Source organism: Notolepis coatsorum, assembly GCF_963971535.1.
Source record: "Notolepis coatsorum genome assembly, chromosome: 10".
NCBI classification, from domain to species: domain Eukaryota; kingdom Metazoa; phylum Chordata; class Actinopteri; order Aulopiformes; family Paralepididae; genus Notolepis; species Notolepis coatsorum.
Window position 1 is genome coordinate 19,247,156 of NC_140174.1, and position 27,378 is coordinate 19,274,533.

General features: G+C 48.0%; 1 protein-coding gene across 1 annotated transcript; it reads left to right on the forward strand.

The window, feature by feature from the left end:
- Nucleotides 1-19,849: 19,849 nt before the first annotated feature.
- Nucleotides 19,850-20,293, forward strand: LOC311235478 (neurexophilin-1-like; the record flags this gene model as incomplete). The annotated part of the gene is made up of 1 exon (XM_084322941.1): nucleotides 19,850-20,293. The coding sequence occupies one exon, from the start codon at nucleotides 19,850-19,852 to the stop codon at nucleotides 20,291-20,293; it is 444 nt and encodes a 147-aa protein (XP_084179067.1).
- Between the last annotated feature and the right edge of the window lie 7,085 nt (nucleotides 20,294-27,378).

Here is a 27,378-nt window from a genome sequence, read left to right on the forward strand (position 1 = left end):
CAACTAAAGTCTGTCATCAACTACTCTCAGTCTGTCATCAACTACACTCAGTCTGTCATCAACTACAGTCTGTCATCAACTACAGTCTGTCATCAACTACACTCAGTCTGTCATCAATTACAGGCTGTCATCAACTACACTCAGTCTGTCATCAACTACAGTCTGTCATCAACTACAGTCAGTCTGTCATCAACTACACTCAGTCTGTCATCAATTACAGTCTGTCATCAACTACACTCAGTCTGTCATCAACTACAGTCTGTCATCAACTACAGTCTGTCATCAACTACCACTCAGTCTGTCATCAACTACACTCAGTCTGTCATCAACTACAGTATGTCATCAACTACTCTCAGTCTGTCATCAACTACACTCAGTCTGTCATCAACTACAGTCTGTCATCAACTACTCTCAGTCTGTCATCAACTACACTCAGTCTGTCATCAACTACAGTCTGTCATCAACTACACTCAGTCTGTCATCAACTACAGTCTGTCATCAACTACAGTCAGTCCGTCATCAACTACAGTCTGTCATCAACTACAGTCAGTCTGTCATCAACTACACTCAGTCTGTCATCGACTACACTCAGTCTGTCATCAACTACAGTCTGTCATCAACTACAGTCAGTCTGTCATCAACTACACTCAGTCTGTCATCAACTACACTCAGTCTGTCATCAACTACAGTCTGTCATCAACTACACTCAGTCTGTCATCAACTACACTCAGTCTGTCATCAACTTCAGTCAGTCTGTCATCAACTACACTCAGTCTGTCATCAACTACAGTCTGTCATCAACTGCAGTCTGTCATCAACTACAGTCTGTCATCAACTACACTCAGTCTGTCATCAACTACACTCAGTCTGTCATCATCTACACTCAGTCTGTCATCATCTACAGTCTGTCATCAACTACAGTCTGTCATCAACTACACTCAGTCTGTCATCAACTACAGTCTGTCATCAACTACAGTCTGTCATCAACTACAGTCTGTCATCAACTACCACTCAGTCTGTCATCAACTACACTCAGTCTGTCATCAACTACAGTCTGCCATCAACTACACTCAGTCTGTCATCAACTACAGTCTGTCATCAACTACACTCAGTCTGTCATCAACTACACTCAGTCTGTCATCAACTACCACTCAGCCTGTCATCAACTACAGTCTGTCATCAACTACACTCAGTCTGTCATCAACTACACTCAGTCTGTCATCAACTACAGTCTGTCATCAACTACACTCAGTCTGTCATCAACTAAAGTCTGTCATCAACTACTCTCAGTCTGTCATCAACTACACTCAGTCTGTCATCAACTACAGTCTGTCATCAACTACAGTCTGTCATCAACTACACTCAGTCTGTCATCAATTACAGGCTGTCATCAACTACACTCAGTCTGTCATCAACTACAGTCTGTCATCAACTACAGTCAGTCTGTCATCAACTACACTCAGTCTGTCATCAATTACAGTCTGTCATCAACTACACTCAGTCTGTCATCAACTACAGTCTGTCATCAACTACAGTCTGTCATCAACTACCACTCAGTCTGTCATCAACTACACTCAGTCTGTCATCAACTACAGTATGTCATCAACTACTCTCAGTCTGTCATCAACTACACTCAGTCTGTCATCAACTACAGTCTGTCATCAACTACTCTCAGTCTGTCATCAACTACACTCAGTCTGTCATCAACTACAGTCTGTCATCAACTACACTCAGTCTGTCATCAACTACAGTCTGTCATCAACTACAGTCAGTCCGTCATCAACTACAGTCTGTCATCAACTACAGTCAGTCTGTCATCAACTACACTCAGTCTGTCATCGACTACACTCAGTCTGTCATCAACTACAGTCTGTCATCAACTACAGTCAGTCTGTCATCAACTACACTCAGTCTGTCATCAACTACACTCAGTCTGTCATCAACTACAGTCTGTCATCAACTACACTCAGTCTGTCATCAACTACACTCAGTCTGTCATCAACTTCAGTCAGTCTGTCATCAACTACACTCAGTCTGTCATCAACTACACTCAGTCTGTCATCAACCACAGTCAGTCTGTCATCAACTACAGTCTGTCTGTCATCAACTACAGTCTGTCTGTCATCAACTACAGTCAGTCTGTCATCAACTACAGTCTGTCATCAACTACCACTCAGTCTGTCATCAACTACACTCAGTCTGTCATCAACTACCACTCAGTCTGTCATCAACTACAGTCAGTCTGTCATCAACTACCACTCAGTCTGTCATCAACTACACTCAGTCTCCACTCAGTCTGTCATCAACTACACTCAGTCTGTCATCTGTCGTGTTACTTCACACGGTAACAAATATGTGAGTCCTCTGCTTTGGTTGTTAGTATCTTTATTAGCTTATGCCTCACTACGTTACACGGGTGTCCATCTTAGGTTCCTCTTGAACCCCCCTGACCCCCAGTACGGTGGCCTGTACACTTCGCGTATAGCGCACACACATTAACATAACACCACATCTCCCTTTCTAGAATCAATGGGTAGACTGCCATTGATTCCCCAGACCTTAGAGGATTATTCTGCCTCTATATCTAAAAGGTCTGTTCATCTGAACTGATCTAAACAATTTCTTTAATGCCATATAAACCATGGGCTATATTAAACATAGCAATTGCTTTCTTTCGAACATTATATCTAAACGAATATATATATAAACATGAAACACATGTCTTATCTTAACCATAAACCTCTTTCATTCTATCGCAGGAATGTCACTTTTCTTTACTCTCTCTCTACTGTCTCTTACAAGTCCAACCTAGTTGGTTTCACCACACATCTCCCAGACCTGGTTCTGGGAGTAGCTGGTAGGGATGGGTACCTTTCACATTTGAACCGATACCGGTACAGTTACCTGTGAATCGATACCGGTACCCAACGGTACCTTTTTTCGGTACTTTAGTCTCAAGAAATTTCATTTACCTACCTCAGTCGTAAAAGAAAATCCAAACTTCAAATAACTACAATTTCGACAGTTTTCGGCTTGTCATTGCTCCGACTGCTTTGTTGTTGAATCAAGTCAAATCCTAGGTAAGCATATATTGTGCGTGTGAACGTTGACATGAAAAGAAAAAAGTAAAAAAAAAAAAAAAAAAGTAAAAAAGAAAAAGTTAATAAAAATATATATATATTTATTTTTTTTCGGTTTCTCACTTGATTCGATACTCGGTAGTACCGACGTGTTTCGGTTCGGTACCTCAAAAGTACCGAATTCGGTACCCATCCCTAGTAGCTGGTGGTTCCAGGACATCCTGCTCCATAGGTTCTGCTGCATTCTGCTCCGGTGAGGGCTCCATGGGGACGAGATGGCGACGGTTTCGCCTTAATGTTCCATGGGGTCCATCTATGATGTACGAACGTGGAGTGGGGTGACTGCTGACCACAACTCCAGTTGCACTTTGATCTGTGACCCACACCTCCTTTCCTGGAGTGAGCCTGTCGAGACTTCACGTACGATGACGCCGGTTGTAGCTTTGTGCATCTCTCATTCTCTTCTCCTCTTCCTTCAGAACCACCGCCTTACTGTCAGGAAGAGTAGGGACCAGTAGAGCAGGAAGCGTTGGCACCGTTGTGCGGAGTCTCCTCCCCATAAGAAGCTGGGCTGGACTGTATCCGTTATGCAACGGGGTGGCTCTGTATGCCAGCAGAGCACGGTATGGGTCGGCTGCCTTTTTCAGGAGGCCTTTTATCGTCTTGACAGCACGTTCTGCCTCCCCATTGCTCTGGGGATATCTCGGGCTGCTTGTGACATGGCGAAACCCATATGATGTCGCAAACGCTGCAAAGGCCATTCCGGAGAATTGCGGCCCATTATCCGTCACCAGTTCCTCCGGGATACCGTGCCTTGCGAAAATTGACTTCAGGTGGTGGATGACGTCTGTTGATTTTGTGGGAGTCAGCAGAGCGATCTCCACGTACCTTGATGCATAATCCACGACCAGCAGGTAAGTCTTGCTCTCCAGCATGAACAGGTCTGCTCCCAACGTCTGCCACGGTCGCCCCGGGTATTGAGATGGCATCAGGGGCTCCCTTTGGTTCTCTCTCTCTTTGCTGCATGTTCGGGGTTGAGGACCAGCTCATTCAGCTGCTGGCTGAGCCCGGGCCACCATACAGACTGCCGTGCGCGCTCCCTGCACTTTACCACCCCCTGGTGGCCTTCATGCAGCCTGGCAAGCACGTCGTTTCTCATTGTTGAAGGGATTACAAGCCTGCTTCCCCTCAGCAACAGTCCATCCTCTACTGTGAGTGACGCCTGTTCTGCCCAGTACAGCCTGAGAGCCGGTTCACTGTTGTGTGCTGGCCATCCCTCTGCACACCGCTGCTTCACCTGTGCGCACACACTGTCCCCCTCCAACTGCTCTCTCAGCTCGTCCAGGTAGGCAGTGCTCGCTGGCAGGTTCTCCATTACCATGTCCACATAGATATTTGTATTCTCAAATAACTCCTTCTCCTCTGGTGTCTCTCTCCTCTTCACAGGAGCATGTGAGAGCGTATCTGCAGTCCACAGGCTCTTCCCTGGCACATGTGCAATGGAATAGGAATAGCGCATCAGGCGCATCCGGAAGCGCAGAATCCGTGGAGGGAGATCATCCAATGCCTGAGACCCCAGGAGACTCAGGAGAGGCTTGTGGTCCGTCTCCAGCTGGAAGTGTCTGCCGATGAGAAAATTTCTAAACCTCTCGCAAGCCCAGGTCAAGCCCAGGGCCTCCTTCTCAACCTGTGCGTATCTCTGCTCAGTCTGTGTGAGAGACCGCGACACATAGGCTACTGGTCTCCACACTCCATCCCATTCTTGGAGAAGCACACTCCCCAAGCCGTACGACGACGCATCCGCTGAGACCTTGCACTCCCTGTGGTTATCGTACATGGCCAACACTGGTGGAGATATTAGTGCATCTTTTAAATCTTGAAAGGCTCTGGCCTGCTCGATGCCCCACAGCCAGCAGTTCTTCTTTGACAGAAGGTCTCGCAGGGCCTTGTCTCTCTCCGCCAGCTGCGGGATAAACTTCCCCAGCTGGTTTACCATGCCGAGAAAGCTTCTCAGCTCACTGACATTTGTCGGCTCCTCCATCCTCCTCACGGCATCCGTCTTACTCGGGTCGGGGTTAATGCCACTGCTGGAGATCACATGGCCTAGAAAGGTCACCTCTTCTTTTGACAGGTCGCACTTGTCGGTGTTCAGGGTGATTCCTGCTTTTTCGATCCTCCCCAGCACGACATGCAGACGAGCGTCATGCTCCTCTTGTGATCGGCCCCACACCAGCACATCATCCATGTGGCAGACGACACCCTCCAGCCCTTCTGTGACCTCAGTCACCATTCTGTTTTGGAAGTGTTCTGGGGCGGAGGCGATGCCGAAAGGTAGGCGATTAAAGTGGTAACGACCAAACAGCGTGATGATGGTTGTATACTTTGACGACTCCTCAGTCAGGGCTATTTGCCAAAATCCCATGTTTGCGTCTAACTTGCTGAATATCCTGGCTCCGGCCAGCATTCCCAGTGTTTCCTCGACTGTTGGCAGGGTGTATTTCTCCCGGCACACTGACTCATTGAGGTTTGTGAGATTGACACATATGCGTACCTCCTCTGTCTTCTTCTTAGGGACTACTCCCATGCCAGCGCACCAGTCGGTTGGCTCCTCGATCCGGCTGATCACTCCGAGGCTTTCCATGCGGGACAGTTCCTGCTTGACTTTGTCCATCAGTGGCAATGGAATCCTTCTGGGCGTCTTCAGTGAGAATGGTTGAGCCCCCGGTTTCAGCCTGATTGCATACGGCTGTTTCATCTCACCGAGACCACTGCATATCCTCGGGTAGGTCGTGTTGAGCGTCTCCATCGTGATACTGTCTAGACGTGCCACAAGCTCCATCTTGCTGATAGCAGGTCTCCCCAGCAACGCTGAGTGCAGGTGTCGAGCGACGTACCCCTCCTCCAACACCTCTCTCTCTCCTCTCCTCAGCAACAGCTTGGCGACGCCCACAACATCTAGTGGACTCCTCCCAGGTCCCATCAGTGGTTTTGTCGGTTTCTGTAGGGTAGGTGGATCCTTGTGTCTGTATATCTCTCTGAATACAGTGTGAGGCATCACAGTAACATCAGCGCCAGTGTCTATTTTGAATGGCACACGTCTGCCATTGATGTCTATGTCGACCATCCATGGCTCCCCATCAGTTGTGATGCTGCCCAAGAACATGTGCTCCTCCTCCCCATCACAGGAGCAGGAATAGTCTTCTTCAACCTTATGTACATTTTTGGAAGATTTACACACGTTTATAATGCCCCATCTTCCCACATGAATGGCATTTCACCTCATTAGCAGGGCAATCGCGCTGTGGGTGGAGCTGAGAACTGCCACATTTATGACACTGGACACTTCTCCCCCTCGAGTACTGGGTACTGAGTGATTTGGCTGGGTAGCTGTTAGCCTGTTGGGGGCTGTTCTTAGCATAATTCTTGCTACTGCTCTTAAACACCCTGTCCACCGATGTAATGTCACTTGCCTCTGTCCTGGCATCCCCTCGCAGAGAGGATTGCTGTCGTTTCACCTCCTCACTCTGCCTCGCCATGGTCAATGGCCTCTCCAGGGTCAATTCTGGGTCTAGCTGCATGCGTTCTGACAGCCGCTTATCCATCAGACCGACGACAAGCCTGTCACGTATAAGTTCATTATGTAACACTCTGTATGTACAATGCTCCGCCAGCGCATACAATGCCGTCACAAAGGAGTCAACTGTTTCACATTCTCCCTGTTTGCGCATGTTAAATTTGGCTCGTTCATATATCACGTTCTTCTTGACCACGAAGAAACCTTGCAATCCATCCCGCACTCCTTGGTACGTACGTCGTAGATCAACAGCCAGATTCAATCCACGTAAAATATCGTCCGCCTCATCGCCCATACAATATATTAGCGTGTTGACTTGATTATCTTCAGAGCTAGCATTTAGGTTACTTGCCAGACGAAATTTTTCGAACCTGCGTATCCACTTGGCCCACTCTTGTGGCTTTGAGAAGTCGAAGGACTCGGGAGGCTGGATGCTAAACGTAGCACTTGAAACCGCTGCCGCTACCGGGGCTACAGCGTTGTTAGCCACGTTCATCTTTTTTTTTCTCCTTCTGCTTTTCTTCGTCATCAACGAGTCTCAAATGGCACTTTAACGTCCGACCGAACTTATACACAACTCCAGCAGGACTTCTGACACCATGTCGTGTTACTTCACACGGTAACAAATACGTGAGTCCTCTGCTTTGGTTGTTAGTATCTTTATTAGCTTATGCCTCGCTACGTTACACGGGTGTCCATCTTAGGTTCCTCTCGAACCCCCCTGACCCCCAGTACGGTGGCCTGTACACTTCGCGTATAGCGCACACACATTAACATAACACCACATCATCAACTACAGTCTGTCTGTCATCAACTACAGTCTGTCATCAACTACACTCAGTCTGTCATCAACTACAGTCTGTCATCAACTACACTCAGTCTGTCATCAACTACAGTCAGTCTGTCATCAACTACAATCAGTCTGTCATAAACTACACTCAGTCTGTCATCAACTACAGTCAGTCTGTCATAAACTACACTCAGTCTGTCATCAACTACAGTCAGTCTGTCATCAACTACAGTCTGTCATCAACTACACTCAGTCTGTCATCAACTAGTCTGTCATCAACTACACTCAGTCTGTCATCAACTACAGTCTGTCATCAACTACACTCAGTCTGTCATCAACTACAGTCTGTCATCAACTACACTCAGTCTGTCATCAACTACACTCAGTCTGTCATCAACTACAGTCAGTCTGTCATCAACTACTCAACTGCCGAAGACTTTGCGATCTTATTTGAGGAAAAAGTGGAGAACATCCGCAGCTCCTTCTCCCAACCCCCACCCATTCCAAACGCTGAATCGAGAACCTCATCCTTCACTCTGTCATCTTTCTCTCCCATTACAGAAGCCGAGACCCTGACACTGGTAACGTCGAACCGTCCGACTACATGCCAGCTGGACCAGCTACCCTCCCCACTCCTCCAGACCATAGCACCGGACATCCTCCCATTCCTAACTGCAACCATCAACTCCTCACTCAACTCGGGGGTGGTCCCCACCTCCCTAAAACAAGCCAGAGTCACGCCCCTCATAAAAAAACCAACCCTGAACCCCACCGTCATAGCCAACTATCGCCCTGTCTCTCTTCTCTCCTTCCTTTCTAAAACACTTGAACGTGCTGTATCCAACCAACTTACTGCTTATCTCTTACAGAATGACCTCCTAGACCCCAATCAGTCTGGCTTCCGGACTGGCCACTCCACAGAAACGGCCCTCATTGCGGTCACAGAGGCACTTCACTTAGCAAAAGCGAAAGGCCTCTCCTCTGTCCTGATTCTCCTAGATCTATCTGCAGCCTTCGACACAGTCAACCATCAGATCCTCCTCGCGGCCCTCGCAGGAATGGGAGTGGCTGGATCTGCGCTGACATGGCTGACATCATACCTCAATGACCGCTCCTACCAAGTGTCATGGAGAGGGACTCTGTCGGCCACCCGCCCCCTCCGGACGGGTGTCCCCCAGGGCTCGGTCCTAGGACCCCTTCTCTTCTCCCTCTACACTAAATCACTGGGTAACATTATCACGTCTCATGGCTTCTCATATCATTGTTATGCCGATGATACTCAACTCTTCCTCTCCTTCCCTCCCTCAGATATCCACGTCTCTGAGCGGATCTCGGCCTGTCTGTCCGACATCTCCGCCTGGATGACGACCAACCACCTCAAACTGAACCTAAGCAAAACAGAATTGCTCCACCTGCCGGCCAAATCCTCCCCCCTGACCGACCTCTCCATCACAGTCGAAAATGCAGCTGTGACCGCGTCGCCGACCGCCAAGAACCTTGGTGTTGTCCTCGACGACCAGTTGAACTTCTCTGCTCACATCGCAGCGACAACCAGAACCTGCAGATTCCTCCTGAGCAACGTCAGAAGGATACGCCCCTTCCTGACAAAAGAAGCCACCCAACTCCTCGTCCAATCAACAGTCATCTCCCGCCTCGACTACTGCAACGCACTGCTAGCTGGCCTCCCGGCCACTGCCACCAAGCCTCTTCAACTCATTCAAAATGCAGCGGCCCGCCTGATCTCAAACCTACCGAAGTCGGCCCATGTCACCCCACTTCTTAGGGACCTGCACTGGCTCCCCATTGCTGCACGTATCCGCTTCAAGGCCCTCGACCTAGCATACCGTGCGGCAAAGGGAACCGCTCCCGCCTACCTCCGGTCAATGGTCTCTAACTACACACCCTCAAGACCCCTACGCTCTGCATCTTCTGGCCGCCTCAGATCTACTCCTATCCAAGCTCCCGGAGGGTCATCAAAGAGAAGCCGCCTATTCTCAGTCCTTGCCCCACAATGGTGGAATGAACTACCCATCCCAGTTAGGACAGCCGAATCCCGTCCAATCTTTCGCCGTCGACTAAAGACTCACTTCTTCAACCATTATCTGAAATGATAAAAAAAAAAAAAAAAAAAAAACCCTGACTAACCTTAATGTCATGCACTTGTCCTAATAAACTAACCTACACTGTAACACGCAACACTTTGATGAACATTGTTATTCAGCTGATAGAGTTATACCCTTCTTGCTGTCTTGTCGCACAGAACTTGTAAGTCGCTTTGGATAAAAGCGTCAGCTAAATGACTAAATGTAAATGTAAATGTAAACTACAGTCTGTCATCAACTACACTCAGTCTGTCATAAACTACACTCAGTCTGTCATCAACTACACTCAGTCTGTCATCAACTACAGTCAGTTTGTCATCAACTACAGTCTGTCATCAACTACACTCAGTATGTCATCAACTACACTCAGTCTGTCATCAACTACACTCAGTCTGTCATCAACTACAGTCTGTCTGTCATCAACTACACTCAGTCTGTCATCAACTACACTCAGTCTGTCATCAACTACAGTCTGTCATCAACTACACTCAGTCTGTCATCAACTACACTCAGTCTGTCATCAACTACAGTCAGTCTGTCATCAACTACAGTCAGTCTGGCATAAACTACACTCAGTCTGTCATCAACTACAGTCAGTCTGTCATAAACTACACTCAGTCTCATCGTCACTCTCTACCAGAGTCCCACCAGGGGATGTTATTAAGACCAAGTTAGCCAGCGAATCATCAAGTCAGGATCTCAATTATTTTCAGCACTAGTACTTTTTAATTGGGCATCATTATTGATTGATTGATTGATTGAACATTTTATTAACAGATTGCAGAATGGGCACAATACAGTACGGCTCAATACACACAATTGTTAAGGGGATGCAGACCAGAGAAAGACTTTCGTCTTGCTTACATCAGGGTCCCCCATTTTCAATTCATCATAACATAAATGACTTACATGACATACAGGTATAGACAGTACTGTTGCATCTAGACATTTATGACATACCAGATCTACAAATATACATTACTGTCTGTTTATTAGTACAAAAAAGTGTCTCAGACATTTGAGGGGGAAGAAACTGTACATTATGTCATGTGATGTCATCGTGTTGTAGTGAACCCAGGCCAGAATCTTCCAAAACCAACCACAAGCAACAGTGGGTAAAATAAAGTATACAAAAAAAAAGTTATGTAACATTATATGTAACGGTATCGTTGGCAGAGCTTTATTCCCAGTGGTGCGTTATTGAAATCATCTGGGGTGACACGCACCACGTGCACGCGCGCTCCCGCGAATGCGCATTTAATGTCCCCTCGCTTGAGCACAGACTAAAGACATTGATTGATTGATTGAAAACTTTATTAACAGATTGCAGAATGGGTACAATACAGTACAGCTCAATACACACAATTGTTAAGGGGATGCAGACCAGAGAAAGACTTTCGTCTTGTTTACATCAGGGTCCCCCATTTTCAATTCATCAGGACATATATGACATACATGACATACAGATAGTCAGTACTGCTACATCTATACATTTATGACATACCAGATTTGCAAATACAGTACTGTTTGTGATACAGAAGGAGTCAAGAAAAGGGAGTATATACATTTGACGTAGAAACTGTACATTGGAGGAGGTTGGGTGGGGGGGGTTGGGTACATTGGGATATTGACAACCATACTGGGTAATTTACATTGGAGGTGGTTGGGGGGGGGGGGGGCACACTGTATAAACAAGTAAAACTGTACATTGAGGGGGGGGGGGGAGACACTGTACAAACAAACAAAATTGTACATTGAACTATTGACAAAACCATACTAGGTAAATGACTGTACATTGGAGGGGGTTGGGTTAGGATATTTACAGGGGCCAGTGTTGAATTGCAGTCTCCCGTAGGTGTCCCTTGAGAGAGGTTTTGAAAGTGGGTAGTGATCCACATTCCTTTACAGCTTTGGGTAGGGCGTTCCACATTGATGTGGCATAATTGCGAAACGTGTTTAGTCCCTTATTTGAGCCGAATCTGGGTTTAACATGATTTGTGGAGCTCCCTCTGGTGTTGTGATCGTGGTATTCACTGACCTTTGGGAAGTATTTTGACATGTACATGGGTACCTTGGTCGTGTAGTGTATCTTGTAGACCAGGCCCATTGCAAGTTGTTGTACTCTGTCGTCTACTCTAAGCCATCCTAGGTTGTCAAAGTGGGCAGGGGTGAGGTGGGTTCTAGGAGTAAGGTCAAGCAGTAGTCTGACCAGTTTGTTTTGAGATGTTTGTAATTTTGTTTTTAGCGCCTTTGAGGTGCTTTGGTAGTGCCTAATTGCCTCTACGAATGGAATGTAACACATGTGGCAGGGCCTCAGAACAATGACAGACTACAAAGGAACCCCCCTCAAACTGAACAGTGACATCTCCTTAGCAAATGATCTCAACTCCTTCTATGCGAGGTTTGAGGCTGTGAATAACAACACCAGCCTACAAACCACGGCAATGGGGGGGGGGGGGGTCTGCTGATGGAGACTCAGTGTTCAGGGTAACAGAGCATGAGGTGAGACGGATCTTTAAAAAAGTGGATATCAGGAAGGCAGCAGGACCGGACGGCATCCCCGGCCGCGTCCTAAAAGTCTGTGCCGACCAACTGGCCCCGGTATTCACTGACATCTTCAACCTGTCCTTGGAACAGGCCGTCATCCCCACCTGTCTGAAGAAGTCCACCATCATCCCTGTACCCAAAAAATCTACGCCCGCTTGCCTCAACGACTACCGCCCTGTAGCCCTCACCTCCATAGCCATGAAGTGCTTTGAGAAGCTAGTGAAGGGCTACATCTGTTCCTCCCTCCCCATCAACCTGGACCCTCTGCAATTTGCATATCGCCCCAACAGGTCCACGGAGGACGCCATAGCCCATGTGCTGCACACAGCAGCATCACATCTGGACAAGAGGAAGGGGAACTATGTGAGAATGCTGTTCATCGACTACAGCTCAGCATTCAATACCATAGTCCCCTCCAAACTCATAGCCAAGCTCAGGGACCTGGGCTTGAACTATGACCTGTGCCAGTGGGTCCTGGACTTCCTGACGGGCAGACCCCAGGTGGTAAGAGCCGGCAACTGCACCTCCTCATCCATCACGCTCAACATAGGGGCCCCCCAGGGCTGTGTTCTGAGCCCCCTCCTCTACTCCCTGTACACACATGACTGCGTAGCACAGCGGAACAACAACACCATCATCAAATTTGCTGATGACACAGTAGTGGTGGGCCTGATCTCTGCCAACGACGAAAGGGCCTACCTGGAAGAGGTAGAGAACCTGTCACAGTGGTGTCAGGAGAACTGCCTCTCCCTGAACGTCAGCAAAACAAAAGAGATGATTGTGGACTTCAGGAGGTCGGGGGTCAAGGACTACAGCCCCCTCAGCATCGACGGGGCACCAGTTGAGAGAGTGAACAGTTTCAAGTACCTCGGAGCCCACATATCCGAGGACTTGACATGGACCACACACATTGACAGTGTTGTGAAGAAGGCACGACAACGCCTCTACTTCCTCAGGCGCCTAAGGAAGTTCCAAGTCAGTCAGAAGATCCTTAGGAACTTCTACTCATGTACAATAGAGAGCATCCTGACCGGCAACATCACCTCCTGGTTTGGGAATAGCACTGCACAAGACCGTAGCAGACTACAAAGAGTGACACGTTCAGCCGAACGCACAATTAGAGGGGGGCTTCCCACCCTCCAGAACATTTACAACAAGCGGTGCAAGGGGAAGGCTAAGAGAATTATTAAGGACTCGAGCCACCCGAACAACTGCCTCTTTGAACTGCTGCCGTCAGGCAAGCGATACCGGAGTCTTATGGCGAGCACAGAAAGACTCAGAAGGAGCTTCTATCCCCAGGCCATCAGGCTGCTAAACGAACAATAATCGCTAAACGAACAATAATCACTATGCAACAACCATCAAATGCACACAGCACACACACCCACACGCACACACACACTCACTCAAACAAACAACACACTGCAGCACCCACTCTCCACACTTTAGATCACACAAACACACTTACACTTTATATTTATTGATAAAGGATTTGCACTACAACTCGTACACCTACTGTGAATTGTACCTAAACTGCACCTTGTCCATTTATGCCTTGCACTATATAGTATTGTATATTAGTACACTGCACAGTATTGTATATTGTATGGTAACTACGTCTACGAACATTGTACATATGTCTAAACTGAACACTGTGACCTCTTTTTTTTTCTTCTAATTTTTACTATGTTTTTATTTCATACTTATCTTGTCATGCACAGTCTCTGGAGCGCAACAGTAAGAAGCATTTTGTACAAAAGTATTCTGTACTTCTGTATGACAACTATTAAAGAAACTTGAAACTTGAAACTTGATGTCTTCACAACAAGTTAGGTGTGAATGTATCTGAGAACGTATTTAACACACCTGACGACCGGTGCTATTGATATGCAAATAGCGAGTACTTATGTGGCGTTAGTGCAACCCCGTCCCATGAAGAACGCATGCCTGTTTATTCCCCAGCATGGTCGCCTTGTAATGACATTCCCGGACGGCGGACACTCGTCCTAGCTCCCGGACTCACCCTGCAATTGTCGGCACGGCCACTAGATGGCAGTGTTTTACCATGTTGAGCCGGATCATCTCACTCTCATAAACACACATCATGAGAGGATTGATTGATTGATTGATTGAAAACTTTATTAACAGATTGCAGAATGGGTACAGTACAGTACAGCTCAATACATACAATTGTTAAGGGGATGCAGACCAGAGAAAGACTTTCGTCTTGTTTACATCAGGGTCCCCCATTTTCAATTCATCATAACATTATGACATACAGATAGACAGTACTGCTACATCTATACATTTATGACATACCAGATTTGCAAATACAGTACTGTTTGTGATACGAAAAGAGTCCAGAAAAGAGAGTATATACATTTGACGTAGAAACTGTACATTGGAGGAGGTTGGGTGGGGGGGGGGGGGGGGTGTGGTTGGGTAGGAGGGGTGGGTGGGTGACACTGTACAACTGTACAAGCAAAACTGTATGACAAGACCATACTTGGTCATTTACTGTACATTGGAGGGGGTTGTGTTAGGACATTTACAGGGGCCAGTTTCGAATTGCAGTCTCCCGTAGGTGTTTTTTGAGAGTGTTTTTGAAAGTGGGTAGTGATTCACATTCCTTTACAGCTTTGGGTAGGGCGTTCCACATTGATGTGGCATAATTGCTAAATGTGTTTAGTCCCTTGTTTGAGCCGAATCTTGGTTTAACATGATTTGTGGAGCTCCCTCTGGTGTTGTGATCGTGGTATTCACTGACCTTTGGGAAGTATTTTGACATGTACATGGGTACCTTGGTCGTGTAGTGTATCTTGTAGACCAGGCCCATTGCAAGTTGCTATACTCTGTCGTCTACTCTAAGCCATCCTAGGTTGTCAAAGTGGGCAGGGGTGAGGTGGGTTCTAGTAAGGTCAAGCAGTAGTCTGACCAGTTTGTTTTGAGATGTTTGTAATTTAGTTTTTAGCGCCTTTGAGGTGCTTTGGTACCATGAGGTGCAAGCATAGTCGTAGTACCCTTGAATGAGTGCTCCTGCCAGAGTCTTCAGGGTATTCTTGTATACCAGTGAGGAGATCAAGTACAAGAATCGAGTTCGTTGGTTGACTTTTTTTTATTACATTGGATGCCATTTTGTCACAGGAGAGATTTGCCTCTAGGATGGAACCCAGGTAGGTAATTTCTTCTTTCCTTGTGACAATATTGTCACCCACTGTAACTGAGAAGCCGTCGGTCTTGCTGAGTTTGTTATTTGATCCGAAGAGAATGGACTCTGTTTTACCCAGGTGTACTGATAGTTTGTTATCAGCGAGCCAGGTGCAGATTCTGCCGAGTTCTGAGCTGAGGGTTTTTTCAACCTGTAACTTGTTCTTGTCAGAGACCAGCAGGGCTGAGTCGTCCGCAAACAGGAACAAGTTGCAGTCACAAGCTGACGACATGTCATTTGCATAAATTAGGAACAGCAGTGGTCCTAGTATGCTTCCTTGTGGAACACCACAGCTCACTGTGAGGGGAGGGGGGGGTAGAGTACCGTTTACCTCCACCATCTGTTCTCTCCCCTCCAGGTAGGATTGGATCCATTCCCATTCTATTAATTATATTCCCATTCTATTAAGTTCGCCCACCGAATATAATATAACATTTCAGACGTGACTTGAACGGACCCGTTCTACTGGAAAACGGAACCGTCCTGCACTCCATACATGAAAATTACATCAGGTAAAATAACATTTCAAAACAATCCCACTTCCACTCCTCTCTTCATTTACAACGTTATTTCCAGAACCCCCCTCCCACACACCCACCCCCTCCTAATGTACAGTTTCCTTCCCCTCGTATGTATATATTTACTGTTAGGATCTGTTTAACAGTACTGTATATTTGCATATCTTGTATGTCACAAATGTAACAGTACTGTATATCTGTATGTCATGTATGTCATAAATGTTATTATGAATTGAAAATGGGGGACCCTGATGTAAACAAGACGAAAGTCTTTCTCTGGTCTGCATCCCCTTAACAATTGTGTGTATTGAGCCGTACTGTACTGTACCCATTCTGCAATCTGTTAATTAAAGTTTTAAATCAATCAATCAGGCCAACATCAACATCACTCCATTATCTATTATCTGGGAGGAGGGGGGGGGGTCCGGGATATGAGAGAGAGGGGGGTAGAGGGAGCAACAGTGGGGTGGGGTGGTGGATGATATGAGAGAGAGGGGGGGGGGGTAGGGGGAGCAACACTGGGAGGGGGGGGGATGAGAGAGGGGGGGGAGCAGCGTTGGGAGTTTAAAACGTGGAACTGCTCTCAGCTTCACACAGAGAGGCGGAGGCTCCAAGGCAGCGCTGTGCTGGCAGACAGGTCCTGGATCTGTGTGGGAATATAGACTCTGTGCTGGCAGACAGGTCCTGGATCTGTGTGGGAATATAGACTCTGTGCTGGCAGACAGGTCCTGGATCTGTGTGGGAATATAGACTCTGTGCTGGCAGACAGGTCCTGGATCTGTGTGGGAATATAGACTCTGTGCTGGCAGACAGGTCCTGGATCTGTGTGGGAATATAGACTCTGTGTTGGCAGACAGGTCCTGGATCTGTGTGGGAATATAGACTCTGTGCTGGCAGACTGGTCCTGGATCTGTGTGGGAATATAGACTCTGTGCTGGCAGACTGGTCCTGGATCTGTGTGGGAATATAGACTCTGTGCTGGCAGACAGGTCCTGGATCTGTGTGGGAATATAGACTCTGTGCTGGCAGACAGGTCCTGGATCTGTGTGGGAATATAGACTCTGTGCTGGCAGACTGGTCCTGGATCTGTGTGGGAATATAGACTCTGTGCTGGCAGACTGGTCCTGGATCTGTGTGGGAATATAGACTCTATGCTGGCAGACAGGTCCTGGATCTGTGTGGGAATATCGACGCTCGTCTTCCAGGGGATATTTCCAGTTACCGTGGAACCTTTGGTGAAAAGGTGGAGAACAATGATGTGCAGCAGCTTCCCGGAGTTAGTCACTCAGAGCGTCTGGACCCTAGTAGTAGAGGACAGTTCTGGACCATAGAGGACAGTTCTGGACCATAGAGGACAGTTCTGGACCAGAGAGGAGAGTTCTGGACCCAAGAGGAGAATTCTGGACCAGAGAGGAGAGTTCTGGACCCAAGAGGACAGTTCTGGACCCTAGAGGAAGGTTCTGGACCCTAGAGGAAGGTTCTAGACCCTAGAGGACCGTGGATCTTCTGACGGGATGGAGACACACAGCAGACAGTGCCTCGTCTGGATGCTTCTGAAAGGGACCATTTGTGTGGTGAGTAGACAAACTAGTATCAAACCTGTGATAGAGAGAGTCATATTAGAGTCATAATACAGTCATATTAGAGTCATAATACAGTCATATTAGAGTCATAATACAGTCATATTAGAGTCCCCACTCACCATGCCCACGGCTGGGTGACCCTAACCCTCCCTTCAGGCAGGAGGCTGCGCAGCATCCGTGGCAAGAACCACCAGGCTGAAGAATAGCTTCTTCCCGGATGCTGTGAGACTACTGAACAGTTCATCGCAGCTCATCACTGCCATGCCTCTGCACACTGCACCGTAGCACTTTATGGCACTTTCATCTCTCTTTTAATCAGTGAATCAAATACGTTTTTATCAAATTCGTTTTATTGAATTAAATCAGTTTTTACTGAATTAGACTAGGTTTTTATTGAATGGATTCGTTTTATATTGAATTATTTCGTTGTTTTTATTGAATGATTCGTCTTTACTGGATTTTTATTTTGTATGTCTATCATGAGGATCAGTATTTATTCTAGTTTATCGAGTATCAAATGGCTATAACCGAGACCTGAGTGCTGCATCTCGTGCTCCCGTGTCAATGTAAAAATTACAATAAACATGATATTACAGTCACATTAGTTAGAGTCAGTATGCAGGTGCAATACGTCCTTCAACAGGTGAGGAAAATGGAAAATGTGCTAATGCAACTTTTTCTTTCATTGGCAAGAGTTAAAAATGGCTCTTTGTTTGGGTTCCACATGAACACAAGGACTGAGAGGAAGCAAAGAGTGCTCAACCCTTTCTGCTCTATTTTGTTTCCATCGTTTCCTTTTGTCAATTTCTCTTCACTTCCATCTCATTTACAATATCTTCTCTCTAATCTCCTCTCCATAGTTGGTTCTTGGCCACGACCAGACGCAGGACAAATACACTGACAGCAACAGGAAGCAAGAGCCTTCTCCACTGAAGCACTGGACACAGCCCAAGAGTCTGAGCCAAAACGGCAAGCTTCCCGTCCAGCCCTCCTCCCTCCAGCCCTACTCCCAGCCCTCCTCCCTCCAGCCCTCCTCCCTCCAGCCCTCCTCCCAGCCCTCCTCCCTCCAGCCCTCCTCCCAGCCCTCCTCCCTCCAGCCCTCCTCCCTGCAGCCCTCCTCCTCCCAGCCCTCCTCCCTCCAGCCCTCCTCCCTGCAGCCCTCCTCCCTGCAGCCCTCCTCCCTCCAGCCCTCCTGCCTGCAGCCCTCCTCCCTGCAGCCCTCCTCCCTGCAGCCCTCCTCCCTGCAGCCCTCCTCCCTGCAGCCCTCCTCCCTGCAGCCCTCCTCCTCCCAGTCCTCCTCCCTGCAGCCCTCCTCCCTCCAGCCCTCCTCCCTGCAGCCCTCCTCCCTCCAGCCCTCCTCCCTGCAGCCCTCCTCCCTGCAGCCCTCCTCCTCCCAGTCCTCCTCCCTGCAGCCCTCCTCCCTGCAGCCCTCCTCCTCCCAGTCCTCCTCCCTGCAGCCCTCCTCCCTTCAGCCCTCCTCCCTGCAGCCCTCCTCCCTGCAGCCCTCCTCCTCCCAGCCCTCCTCCCTGCAGCCCTCCTCCTCCCAGTCCTCCTCCCTGCAGCCCTCCTCCCTGCAGCCCTCCTCCCGGCCCTCCTCCCTCCAGCCCTCCTCCCTGCAGCCCTCCTCCTCCCAGTCCTCCTCCCTGCAGCCCTCCTCCCTGCAGCCCTCCTCCCGGCCCTCCTCCCTCCAGCCCTCCTCCCTGCAGCCCTCCTCCTCCCAGTCCTCCTCCCTGCAGCCCTCCTCCCTGCAGCCCTCCTCCCTCCAGCCCTCCTCCCTGCAGCCCTCCTCCTCCCTGCAGCCCTCCTCCCTCCAGCCCTCCTCCCGGCCCTCCTCCCTCCAGCCCTCCTCCCTGCAGCCCTCCTCCTCCCAGCCCTCCTCCCTGCAGCCCTCCTCCCGGCCCTCCTCCCTCCAGCCCTCCTCCCTGCAGCCCTCCTCCTCCCTGCAGCCCTCCTCCCTGCAGCCCTCCTCCTCCCAGCCCTCCTCCCTGCAGCCCTCCTCCCGGCCCTCCTCCCTCCAGCCCTCCTCCCTGCAGCCCTCCTCCTCCCAGCCCTCCTCCCTGCAGCCCTCCTTCCGGCCCTCCTCCCTCCAGCCCTCCTCCCTGCAGCCCTCCTCCTCCCTGCAGCTCTCCTCCCTGCAGCCCTCCTCCCTCCAGCCCTCCTCCCTGCAGCCCTCCTCCTCCCAGCCCTCCTCCCTCCAGCCCTCCTCCCTCCAGCCCTCCTCCCTGCAGCCCTCCTCCTCCTCCCAGCCCTCCTCCCTGCAGCCCTCCTCCCGGCCCTCTCCGAAGCAGGAGTCTGGCGAGACGCCGGGAGTCACCTCTCACTCAGCCGATCCCTCTCTACGGATCAAGCTTCCCGATCCCTCTCTACGGATCAAGCTTCCCGATCGCTCTCTACGCATTACGCTTCGCCCCGCCCTGAAAGTCCGCGAGACGTCGAAGTTCTCCACGATGTTCGGCCGGGGTGGCGACTTCTACTCCAACGTCAAGACGGTGAAGCTGAACCTGCTGATCGCGGGGAAGATCGTGGACCACGGCAACGGGTCCCTTGGCGTCTACGTCCGCCACAACAGCACGGGCGAAGGCAACGTCTCCCTCAGCCTCGTCCCGCCCGCCAAGGAGGTGGAGTTCGACCTGGAGCGCCAGAGCGTGGTCCACCCCAAGGACTCCAAGACCTTCAACTGCAGAGTGCACTACGAGCGGGTGGAGCGCCACAGGAAGGTGACGCTGTGCAACTACGACCCCTCCAAGACCTGCGCCCTGGAGCAGACGCAGAGCCACGTGACCTGGATGTGCTCCAAGCCCTTCCAGGTCATCTGTATCTACGTGTCCTTCTACAGCACGGACTACAGGCTGGTTCAGAGGCTCTGTCCGGACTACAACTACCACACCTGACTTCAGGTTAACCGGACGTCAGACCTGGCAAACAATGTTTTTAGTGCACAAAACATTTATTGTTTCACAAGTTTCAAGAGACTTCAAAAGGATGTTTCTCGACAAGAAAACAGGAGAATATATTGTTTGTTATAACTTGTATAGACCTGCTCTTTGAGTTCTAAGCAACCAAATCCGTGAGCAAGGGAAGATTCTAGGTTCGTTAAGGGCTGATATATCACTGTCTTCCAATTCATTACATTCTCTGCAAAACAGTGTAGATTTGAGACCAGTATTATATTTTTGGAAGTGGAGGGAGGGGAGCCCAGTCTGAGTGGAGGGAGGGTAACCCAGTCTGAGTGGAGGGAGGGGAGCCCAGTCTGAGTGGAGGGAGGGTAACCCAGTCTGAGTGGAGGGAGGGTAACCCAGTCTGAGTGGAGGGAGGGGAGCCCAGTCTGAGTGGAGGGAGGGTAACCCAGTCTGAGTGGAGGGAGGGGAGCCCAATCTGAGTGGAGGGAGGGTAACCCAGTCTGAGTGGAGGGAGGGGAGCCCAGTCTGAGTGGAGGGAGGGTAACCCAGTCTGAGTGGAGGGAGGGTAACCCAGTCTGAGTGGAGGGAGGGGAGCCCAATCTGAGTGGAGGGAGGGGAGCCCACCTTCTGTCTGAGTGGAGGGAGGGGAGCCCAGTCTGAGTGGAGGGAGGGGAGCCCAATCTGAGTGGAGGGAGGGTAACCCAGTCTGAGTGGAGGGAGGGGAGCCCAGTCTGAGTGGAGGGAGGGGAGCCCAGTCTGAGTGGAGGGAGGGTAACCCAGTCTGAGTGGAGGGAGGGGAGCCCAGTCTGAGTGGAGGGAGGGGAGCCCACCTTCTGTCTGAGTGGAGGGAGGGGAGCCCAGTCTGAGGGGAGGGAGGGGAGCCCACCTACTGTCTGAGTGGAGGGAGCGGAGCCCAGTCTGAGTGGAGGGAGGGGATCCCAGTCTGAGGGGAGGGAGGGGACCCAGTCTGAGGGGAGGGAGGGGAGCCCACCTACTGTCTGAGTGGAGGGAGGGGAGCCCAGTCTGAGTGCAGGGAGGGGAACCCAGTCTGAGTGGAGGGAGGGGAGCCCAGTCTGAGTGGTGGGAGGGTAACCCAGTCTGAGTGGAGGGAGGGGAGCCCAATCTGAGTGGAGGGAGGGGAGCCCACCTTCTGTCTGAGTGGAGGGAGGGGAGCCCAGTCTGAGGGGAGGGAGGGGAGCCCACCTACTGTCTGAGTGGAGGGAGGGGAGCCCAGTCTGAGTGGAGGGAGGGGATCCCAGTCTGAGGGGAGGGAGGGGACCCAGTCTGAGGGGAGGGAGGGGAGCCCACCTACTGTCTGAGTGGAGGGAGGGGAGCCCAGTCTGAGTGGAGGGAGGGGAACCCAGTCTGAGGGGAGGGAGGGGAGGCCACCTACTGTCTGAGTGGAGTGGATCCCTGAAAGTTCACTCAGCTAATCTACCTTGTATTTACTGAAGACGTATTAAGTATCATTCTGTTCAATAATATTCACATGATAAAATATCTATAATAAAGATCCAGAAGGATGACAATACAACTAATACAATAATCTCCCTGTAATGTTTACATTTAGTTTAAAAGGAGAAAACATCACGCACAGTGTCATATTTTAACTTTTATTTGACCAACATATGTATCTCCATATATATCATGATATGGGGGCGACAGTGGCTCAGGAGGTAGAGGAGGTCGTCTGCTAATCCGGAGGTTCTGGGTTCGATTCCCGCCCCTCCCGGGCAGTGTGTCAAAGTGTCCTTGAGCAAGACACTTAACGCCTAATTGCTCCCGTTGAGCAGGTCGGCACCTTGCATGGTCGCCTCCGCCGTCGGTGTGTGAATGTGAGGCACAAGGTGTAAAGCACTTTGGATAAAAGCTGTTATATATAAATGCACCATTTACCATTTTAGATCCACTTATACATGCAAAATAATTATATTAACACTTTGAGTGCCACGCCCGAGAATATTCGGGTTTACGCCCCGACCGTTGAGTGCCACGCCCGAGAATATTCGGGTTATTTTATTTATTTATTTTTATTAGCGATCTGAAATCATATTGCATCACGCGAGCCTACCGTTGGAGATCCAGGGACCGCCGGCGCTCAGATCTGAAAAAAACGCCCCCTATCGTCTCCCAGATGGTAAATCACCCTTTTGGAATGGACTCAATGAAAGTGAATGGGAGAACGGATTTCTGACTCCACATTTTACTTCTCACTGATGCAGCCGGGGTCTACCAGAGTTCATTCTGGAGCCTCTGAGCCGCACGGATCATGTGAACTTCTACTGTATACACGGTTGATCAATACATTTATCGATTTTTTCGAATGGCGATCGGAAATTGGAATAGACCATTTGGATACCATCTGACCTCAGGTAAGGAAGCTATGTTATCAGTGTTAGGATAATCAGACTCGTTTTCACGGAGATATAAGCGTTTCCACTATATGTGATATAGCTGTTTTGACTGTAAAAGCCATGAGGAAATAACCGCAGCGATTATCAGCGCACGGCACGAGTGTGCGTGCGCACACATATACTATCGATCATCTGGCGTTTATTTGAAAACGATTCATAAATAGGCCGACAAATGACAACGTTCTGGAATATTCCAGTAAAAGGCGATTATCATAGAATGTGTTGTTTTCCCCCGGAAAACGGGTGATTTTCAAAATGCTATCAAACGGAAATGAAGCGATAAAAATACAATCTGCCTTGCCAATGTTGACTGGAAAATGAGTCTTTGATAAGCGACGGGCAGATTAGACACATAGCCATAATTTAAAACATGGATTAGGCGATATTAACGTTAACATTGGGAGTGGATGGTGGCATCAAGGGGGTAAAAAGGAAAACCCGGCGTGGCACTCAAAGTGTTAATATGAATCACAGGGAACTGTGTGGTAATGTGGATGAGATCCAACCTCATATTGTGAGAAGTTTTACATAATATTTGATCAAACGATAATATTGAATTATTGTGTTTGTGTGTGTGTGGGGGGGGGGGGGGGGGGCTGTAACCTTGTCCAACCAAACAGTAATTACACATCAGACTCAACAGCCGTTCTGACTGAGCTTCCCTCAAGACCAGGAGCGGAGGAGCAGTGACACTGACCTGGAGTTAAGACCAGGAGCGGATGAGCAGCAACACTGACCTGGAGTTAAGACCAGGAGCGGATAAGCAGCAACACTGACCTGGAGTTAAGACCAGGAGCGGATGAGCAGCGACACTGACCTGGAGTTAAGACCAGGAGCGGCTGAGCAGCGACACTGACCTGGAGTTAAGACCAAGAGCGGATGAGCAGCGTCACTAACCTGGAGTAACAAGATTAAAATGTGATTAATGGAAGTCCTTGTTATGTCAAAAGTATTTATCACTGTTACACGTCGTTTTTAACCTGGCTAACATGATTTGAGGTGAAGATCATTATTTCAAAAACATGCAGGCAACGTCGAGGCTCCGAACATCTGAAAACAGAAACTCGAAACCATGACACTCCCCTGACTAAAAGTATAATGGAGCTCTATGGAGAAACCATGACACTCCCCTGACTAAAAGTATAATGGAGCTCTATGGAGAAACCATGACACTCCCCTGACTAAAAGTATAATGGAGCTCTATGGAGAAACCATGACACTCCTCAGCTCAGACTAAAAGTATAATGGAGCTCTATGGAGAAACCATGACACTCAAAATATTTGGCCAAATCAGCCTGTAGTCTATATTGTAGCATAATATATATATATTGTAGTCTATAATATATATATATATGTCTGAATATACCTGCATATAAACCTTCTAAATACGTACGTATACACCTGCATATAACCCATATAGCATGTACAATAGTGCTGTATATACAGTATATATACATTTATATATTTCTATTTACTGCATATAATTAATCTCACAATTTTCTGTAATTAATCTAGATGAATCTAGATAAAAAATAGCATTTTTCGATTTAAGACCGAAGCTTGTAACAGATATTTACTTGAGTAAAATCATGGAATTAATGTAAAATCAACACAAAGAAAGTATATTTAGATTAAAATACTATTTTAATAGCTTTCTTTGAACAGTGTCTCTCCTGTGAAATACAAATGTTCAACAAAACCATCAACATTGCCTCAGCTAGACCGCTTTCTTATATTCACGTCGCTAACAGAAATAAAAACAACCCAGGCCTATGTTAAAGTGCAGATTGGCGATAATGTCTTGTATGAACTACCAGTAATATAAATCATATTAACAACAAAAATGTGTTCTGTCTTCATGTCAGATGATTTTCAAAAAGGTGCATGAGTTGATGCAAAAAAAGAACAATCAATGATAGTGCTGAAAGTTCAGAACGTTGAAAATGTTTCACTAAATAGATTAATTTATTTTAATGCTTTAAATAATTTAAATTAATCTCCTAAATTAAAGCATTAACTTTGACAGCCCTAATATATATATATATATATATATACAAATAGTAACATACAATGTACAGGTGATTAAACTGGTATAGAATATATAAATGAGTACTACTGAGTAATAATCAGATGTATGTACAGAGTTGTAGTATTAATATGTACAGTGATGCAGGTATAAAGACACTATGGTAGTAAGTCATACTGGCCAGCAGCGTAACTAGTGTGAGGGAAATGTTATCTATGTCCATCTGTGTTAAATCTCTGTACAGCTTGACTAGTTGATGTGATCAACTAGCTACAGCCCAGACACTAGGCTACAGTCTGACAGTCTGTCTCTTTAACAACGACCAAGGTTAGGAGATATGACATGGCCTTTTCTCCAGTTCTAGTGTGGAGCTATAACATAGGCTATAGAGCCAATCGTGTTATTCATTCTCTAACTGGGGCATATTTTGTTTACATTTTCTGTCATATCTGGTATCTCATGTACGTCATTTCAGTTGTGTATTTAATCTAAGTTTTGACCAGAGTTCTTTGTCACTTTCTGGTCAGACGCTTGTGTGTCTCTGATGATAAACTGATCTCTGTGGAAGCAGAAAAATGCATATGCAGGTATGTAGAGTAAACAGATGTGGACATCTCCCTTTTATAGTCTGGAGCAGCCTTTACATCCGGGTGACGTCACAGATGGGAGGAGTCTTCACCAGGTGACATCACCGATGGGAGGGGTCAGGTGACATGACAGATGGGAGGAGTCTTCATCAGGTGACATCACAGACGGGAGGAGTCTTCACCATTAACCGTCGGTAGTGTGATAGTAAAGGATTAACCTTCTGTAGTGTGGCAGTGAAAGGCTTAACCTGCTGTCGTGTGGCAATGAAAGGGTTAACATCCTGTGTATTGTCGCAGTGAAAGGGTTAAAATGGGTTCTGTTCCCCTTCAACTAAAAATGATTGCAGATGGCATAGATACTGGATCATATATACAGTTCATTATTCTCTACCTCACTGGATCATATATAAATCTTGTACCCAGTTCATTATTATCTACCTGTCTGGATCATACATACATTGTGTATCCAGTTCATTATCATCTACCTCACTGGATCATAGATACATCGTGTATCCAGTTAATTATTCTCTACCTCACTGGATCATATATACATCGTGTACCCAGTTCATTATTCTCTACCTCACTGGATCATATATACATCGTGTACCCAGTTCATTATTCTCTAGATACATGTTGTGTAACAGAGGTCCATGAGCATATCCACAGTCACGATGGACTTCAAGTGTTGTGAAGGAGGAGACGAACAAGGAGACATCGAGAGGCTTCATCTCTGACTTTCATCGCCACTTACTTACGTCCTCATATGAGGTCCTTCCCCTAGACTCGGTTTGGAGGAAGGATATCCCAAACCTGGAAGTAGATTTTGATTGGGATGCAGTCTGGGAAAACGTTCGGCTATCATCACGCAACCCAGATCACCAACAGATTAATCTTAATTTTGTTCATAGGACTTACCTGACTCCTAGACGTTTGCACCTAATGGGTCTCAGACAAGACTCTCGATACTCCTTGTGTTCAAACGGTGCTATTGGTACATATATGCATATGTATGGGAATGCCCTCTGTTAAGATTTTCTGGAAAAAAGTAACCACTCAATTATCAGAATTTTTATCTCTGACCATACCTACACTGCCTTCTGTATTGTTGTTGAATGATGTTTCTCAGTTATCGACCTCTGTACATGTAAAGAGACTAATTTTGGCCGGTCTTACGGCTGCCAAAAAGTTGATAGCATCACGCTGGATTCAACCGGATAAAATGTGCTGGAAGGTATGGGTTCTTACCTATCTCGATGTGATTTATCTAGAGATATCCACTGCACAAATTTTAGGTGTTAATGAAGCCAGCATAGCAGTCTGGGTAGCTGTGGTGGAGAAGATAAAGGGAAGCATATAAATTAGTAAGTGGGGGTCCTGAGGGGGGGGGGGGGGTCGTGAATATTAAAGGCAACCAACTTGTGTTCAGCTTTTCGTTCAGCGTTTCTCTGATTGGCCACACGGCCACGTGACCGCCCTAGCACACGACCTTTTCCGCTGAAAGACTAGGCAGAAGCGCTGGTCGAACCAACGCGCCACTATATCTTAAATTATGGCGATGTGTCTAATATGGCTGTCGCGAAGTCATTGATAAGCGACAGCCATATTAGACACATAGCCATAATTTAACATATAGTTTATGCATTCGCAAAATATGAGAGCGCTGTCATTGAAGGGCTTCCTACAACAGAGCACCGCCGCCGCTGCTGCTGCTGAAGCTGGATCAAGCCGCGGGCGGCGCACGGAAGCCGGGGAAAAACCACCGCGTCGCCCCGCTGGCGCTTCAGCAGCCTCCACGGGCGAAATAACATATAACGTTACAGCGTACACTGATGTACAGTGAGTGTTTAATATGGCTGTCGCGAAGTCATTGATAAGCGACAGCCATATTAGACACATAGCCATAATTTAAGATATAGTTTATGCATTCGCAAAATATGAGAGCACTCTCATTGAAGGGCTTCAACGGAGCACCGCCGCTGCTGCTGCTGGAGCTGAAGTGATGTACAGTGACGAGTGAATCTGGTAGTTGGTTGTTATTAAAAACGCGAA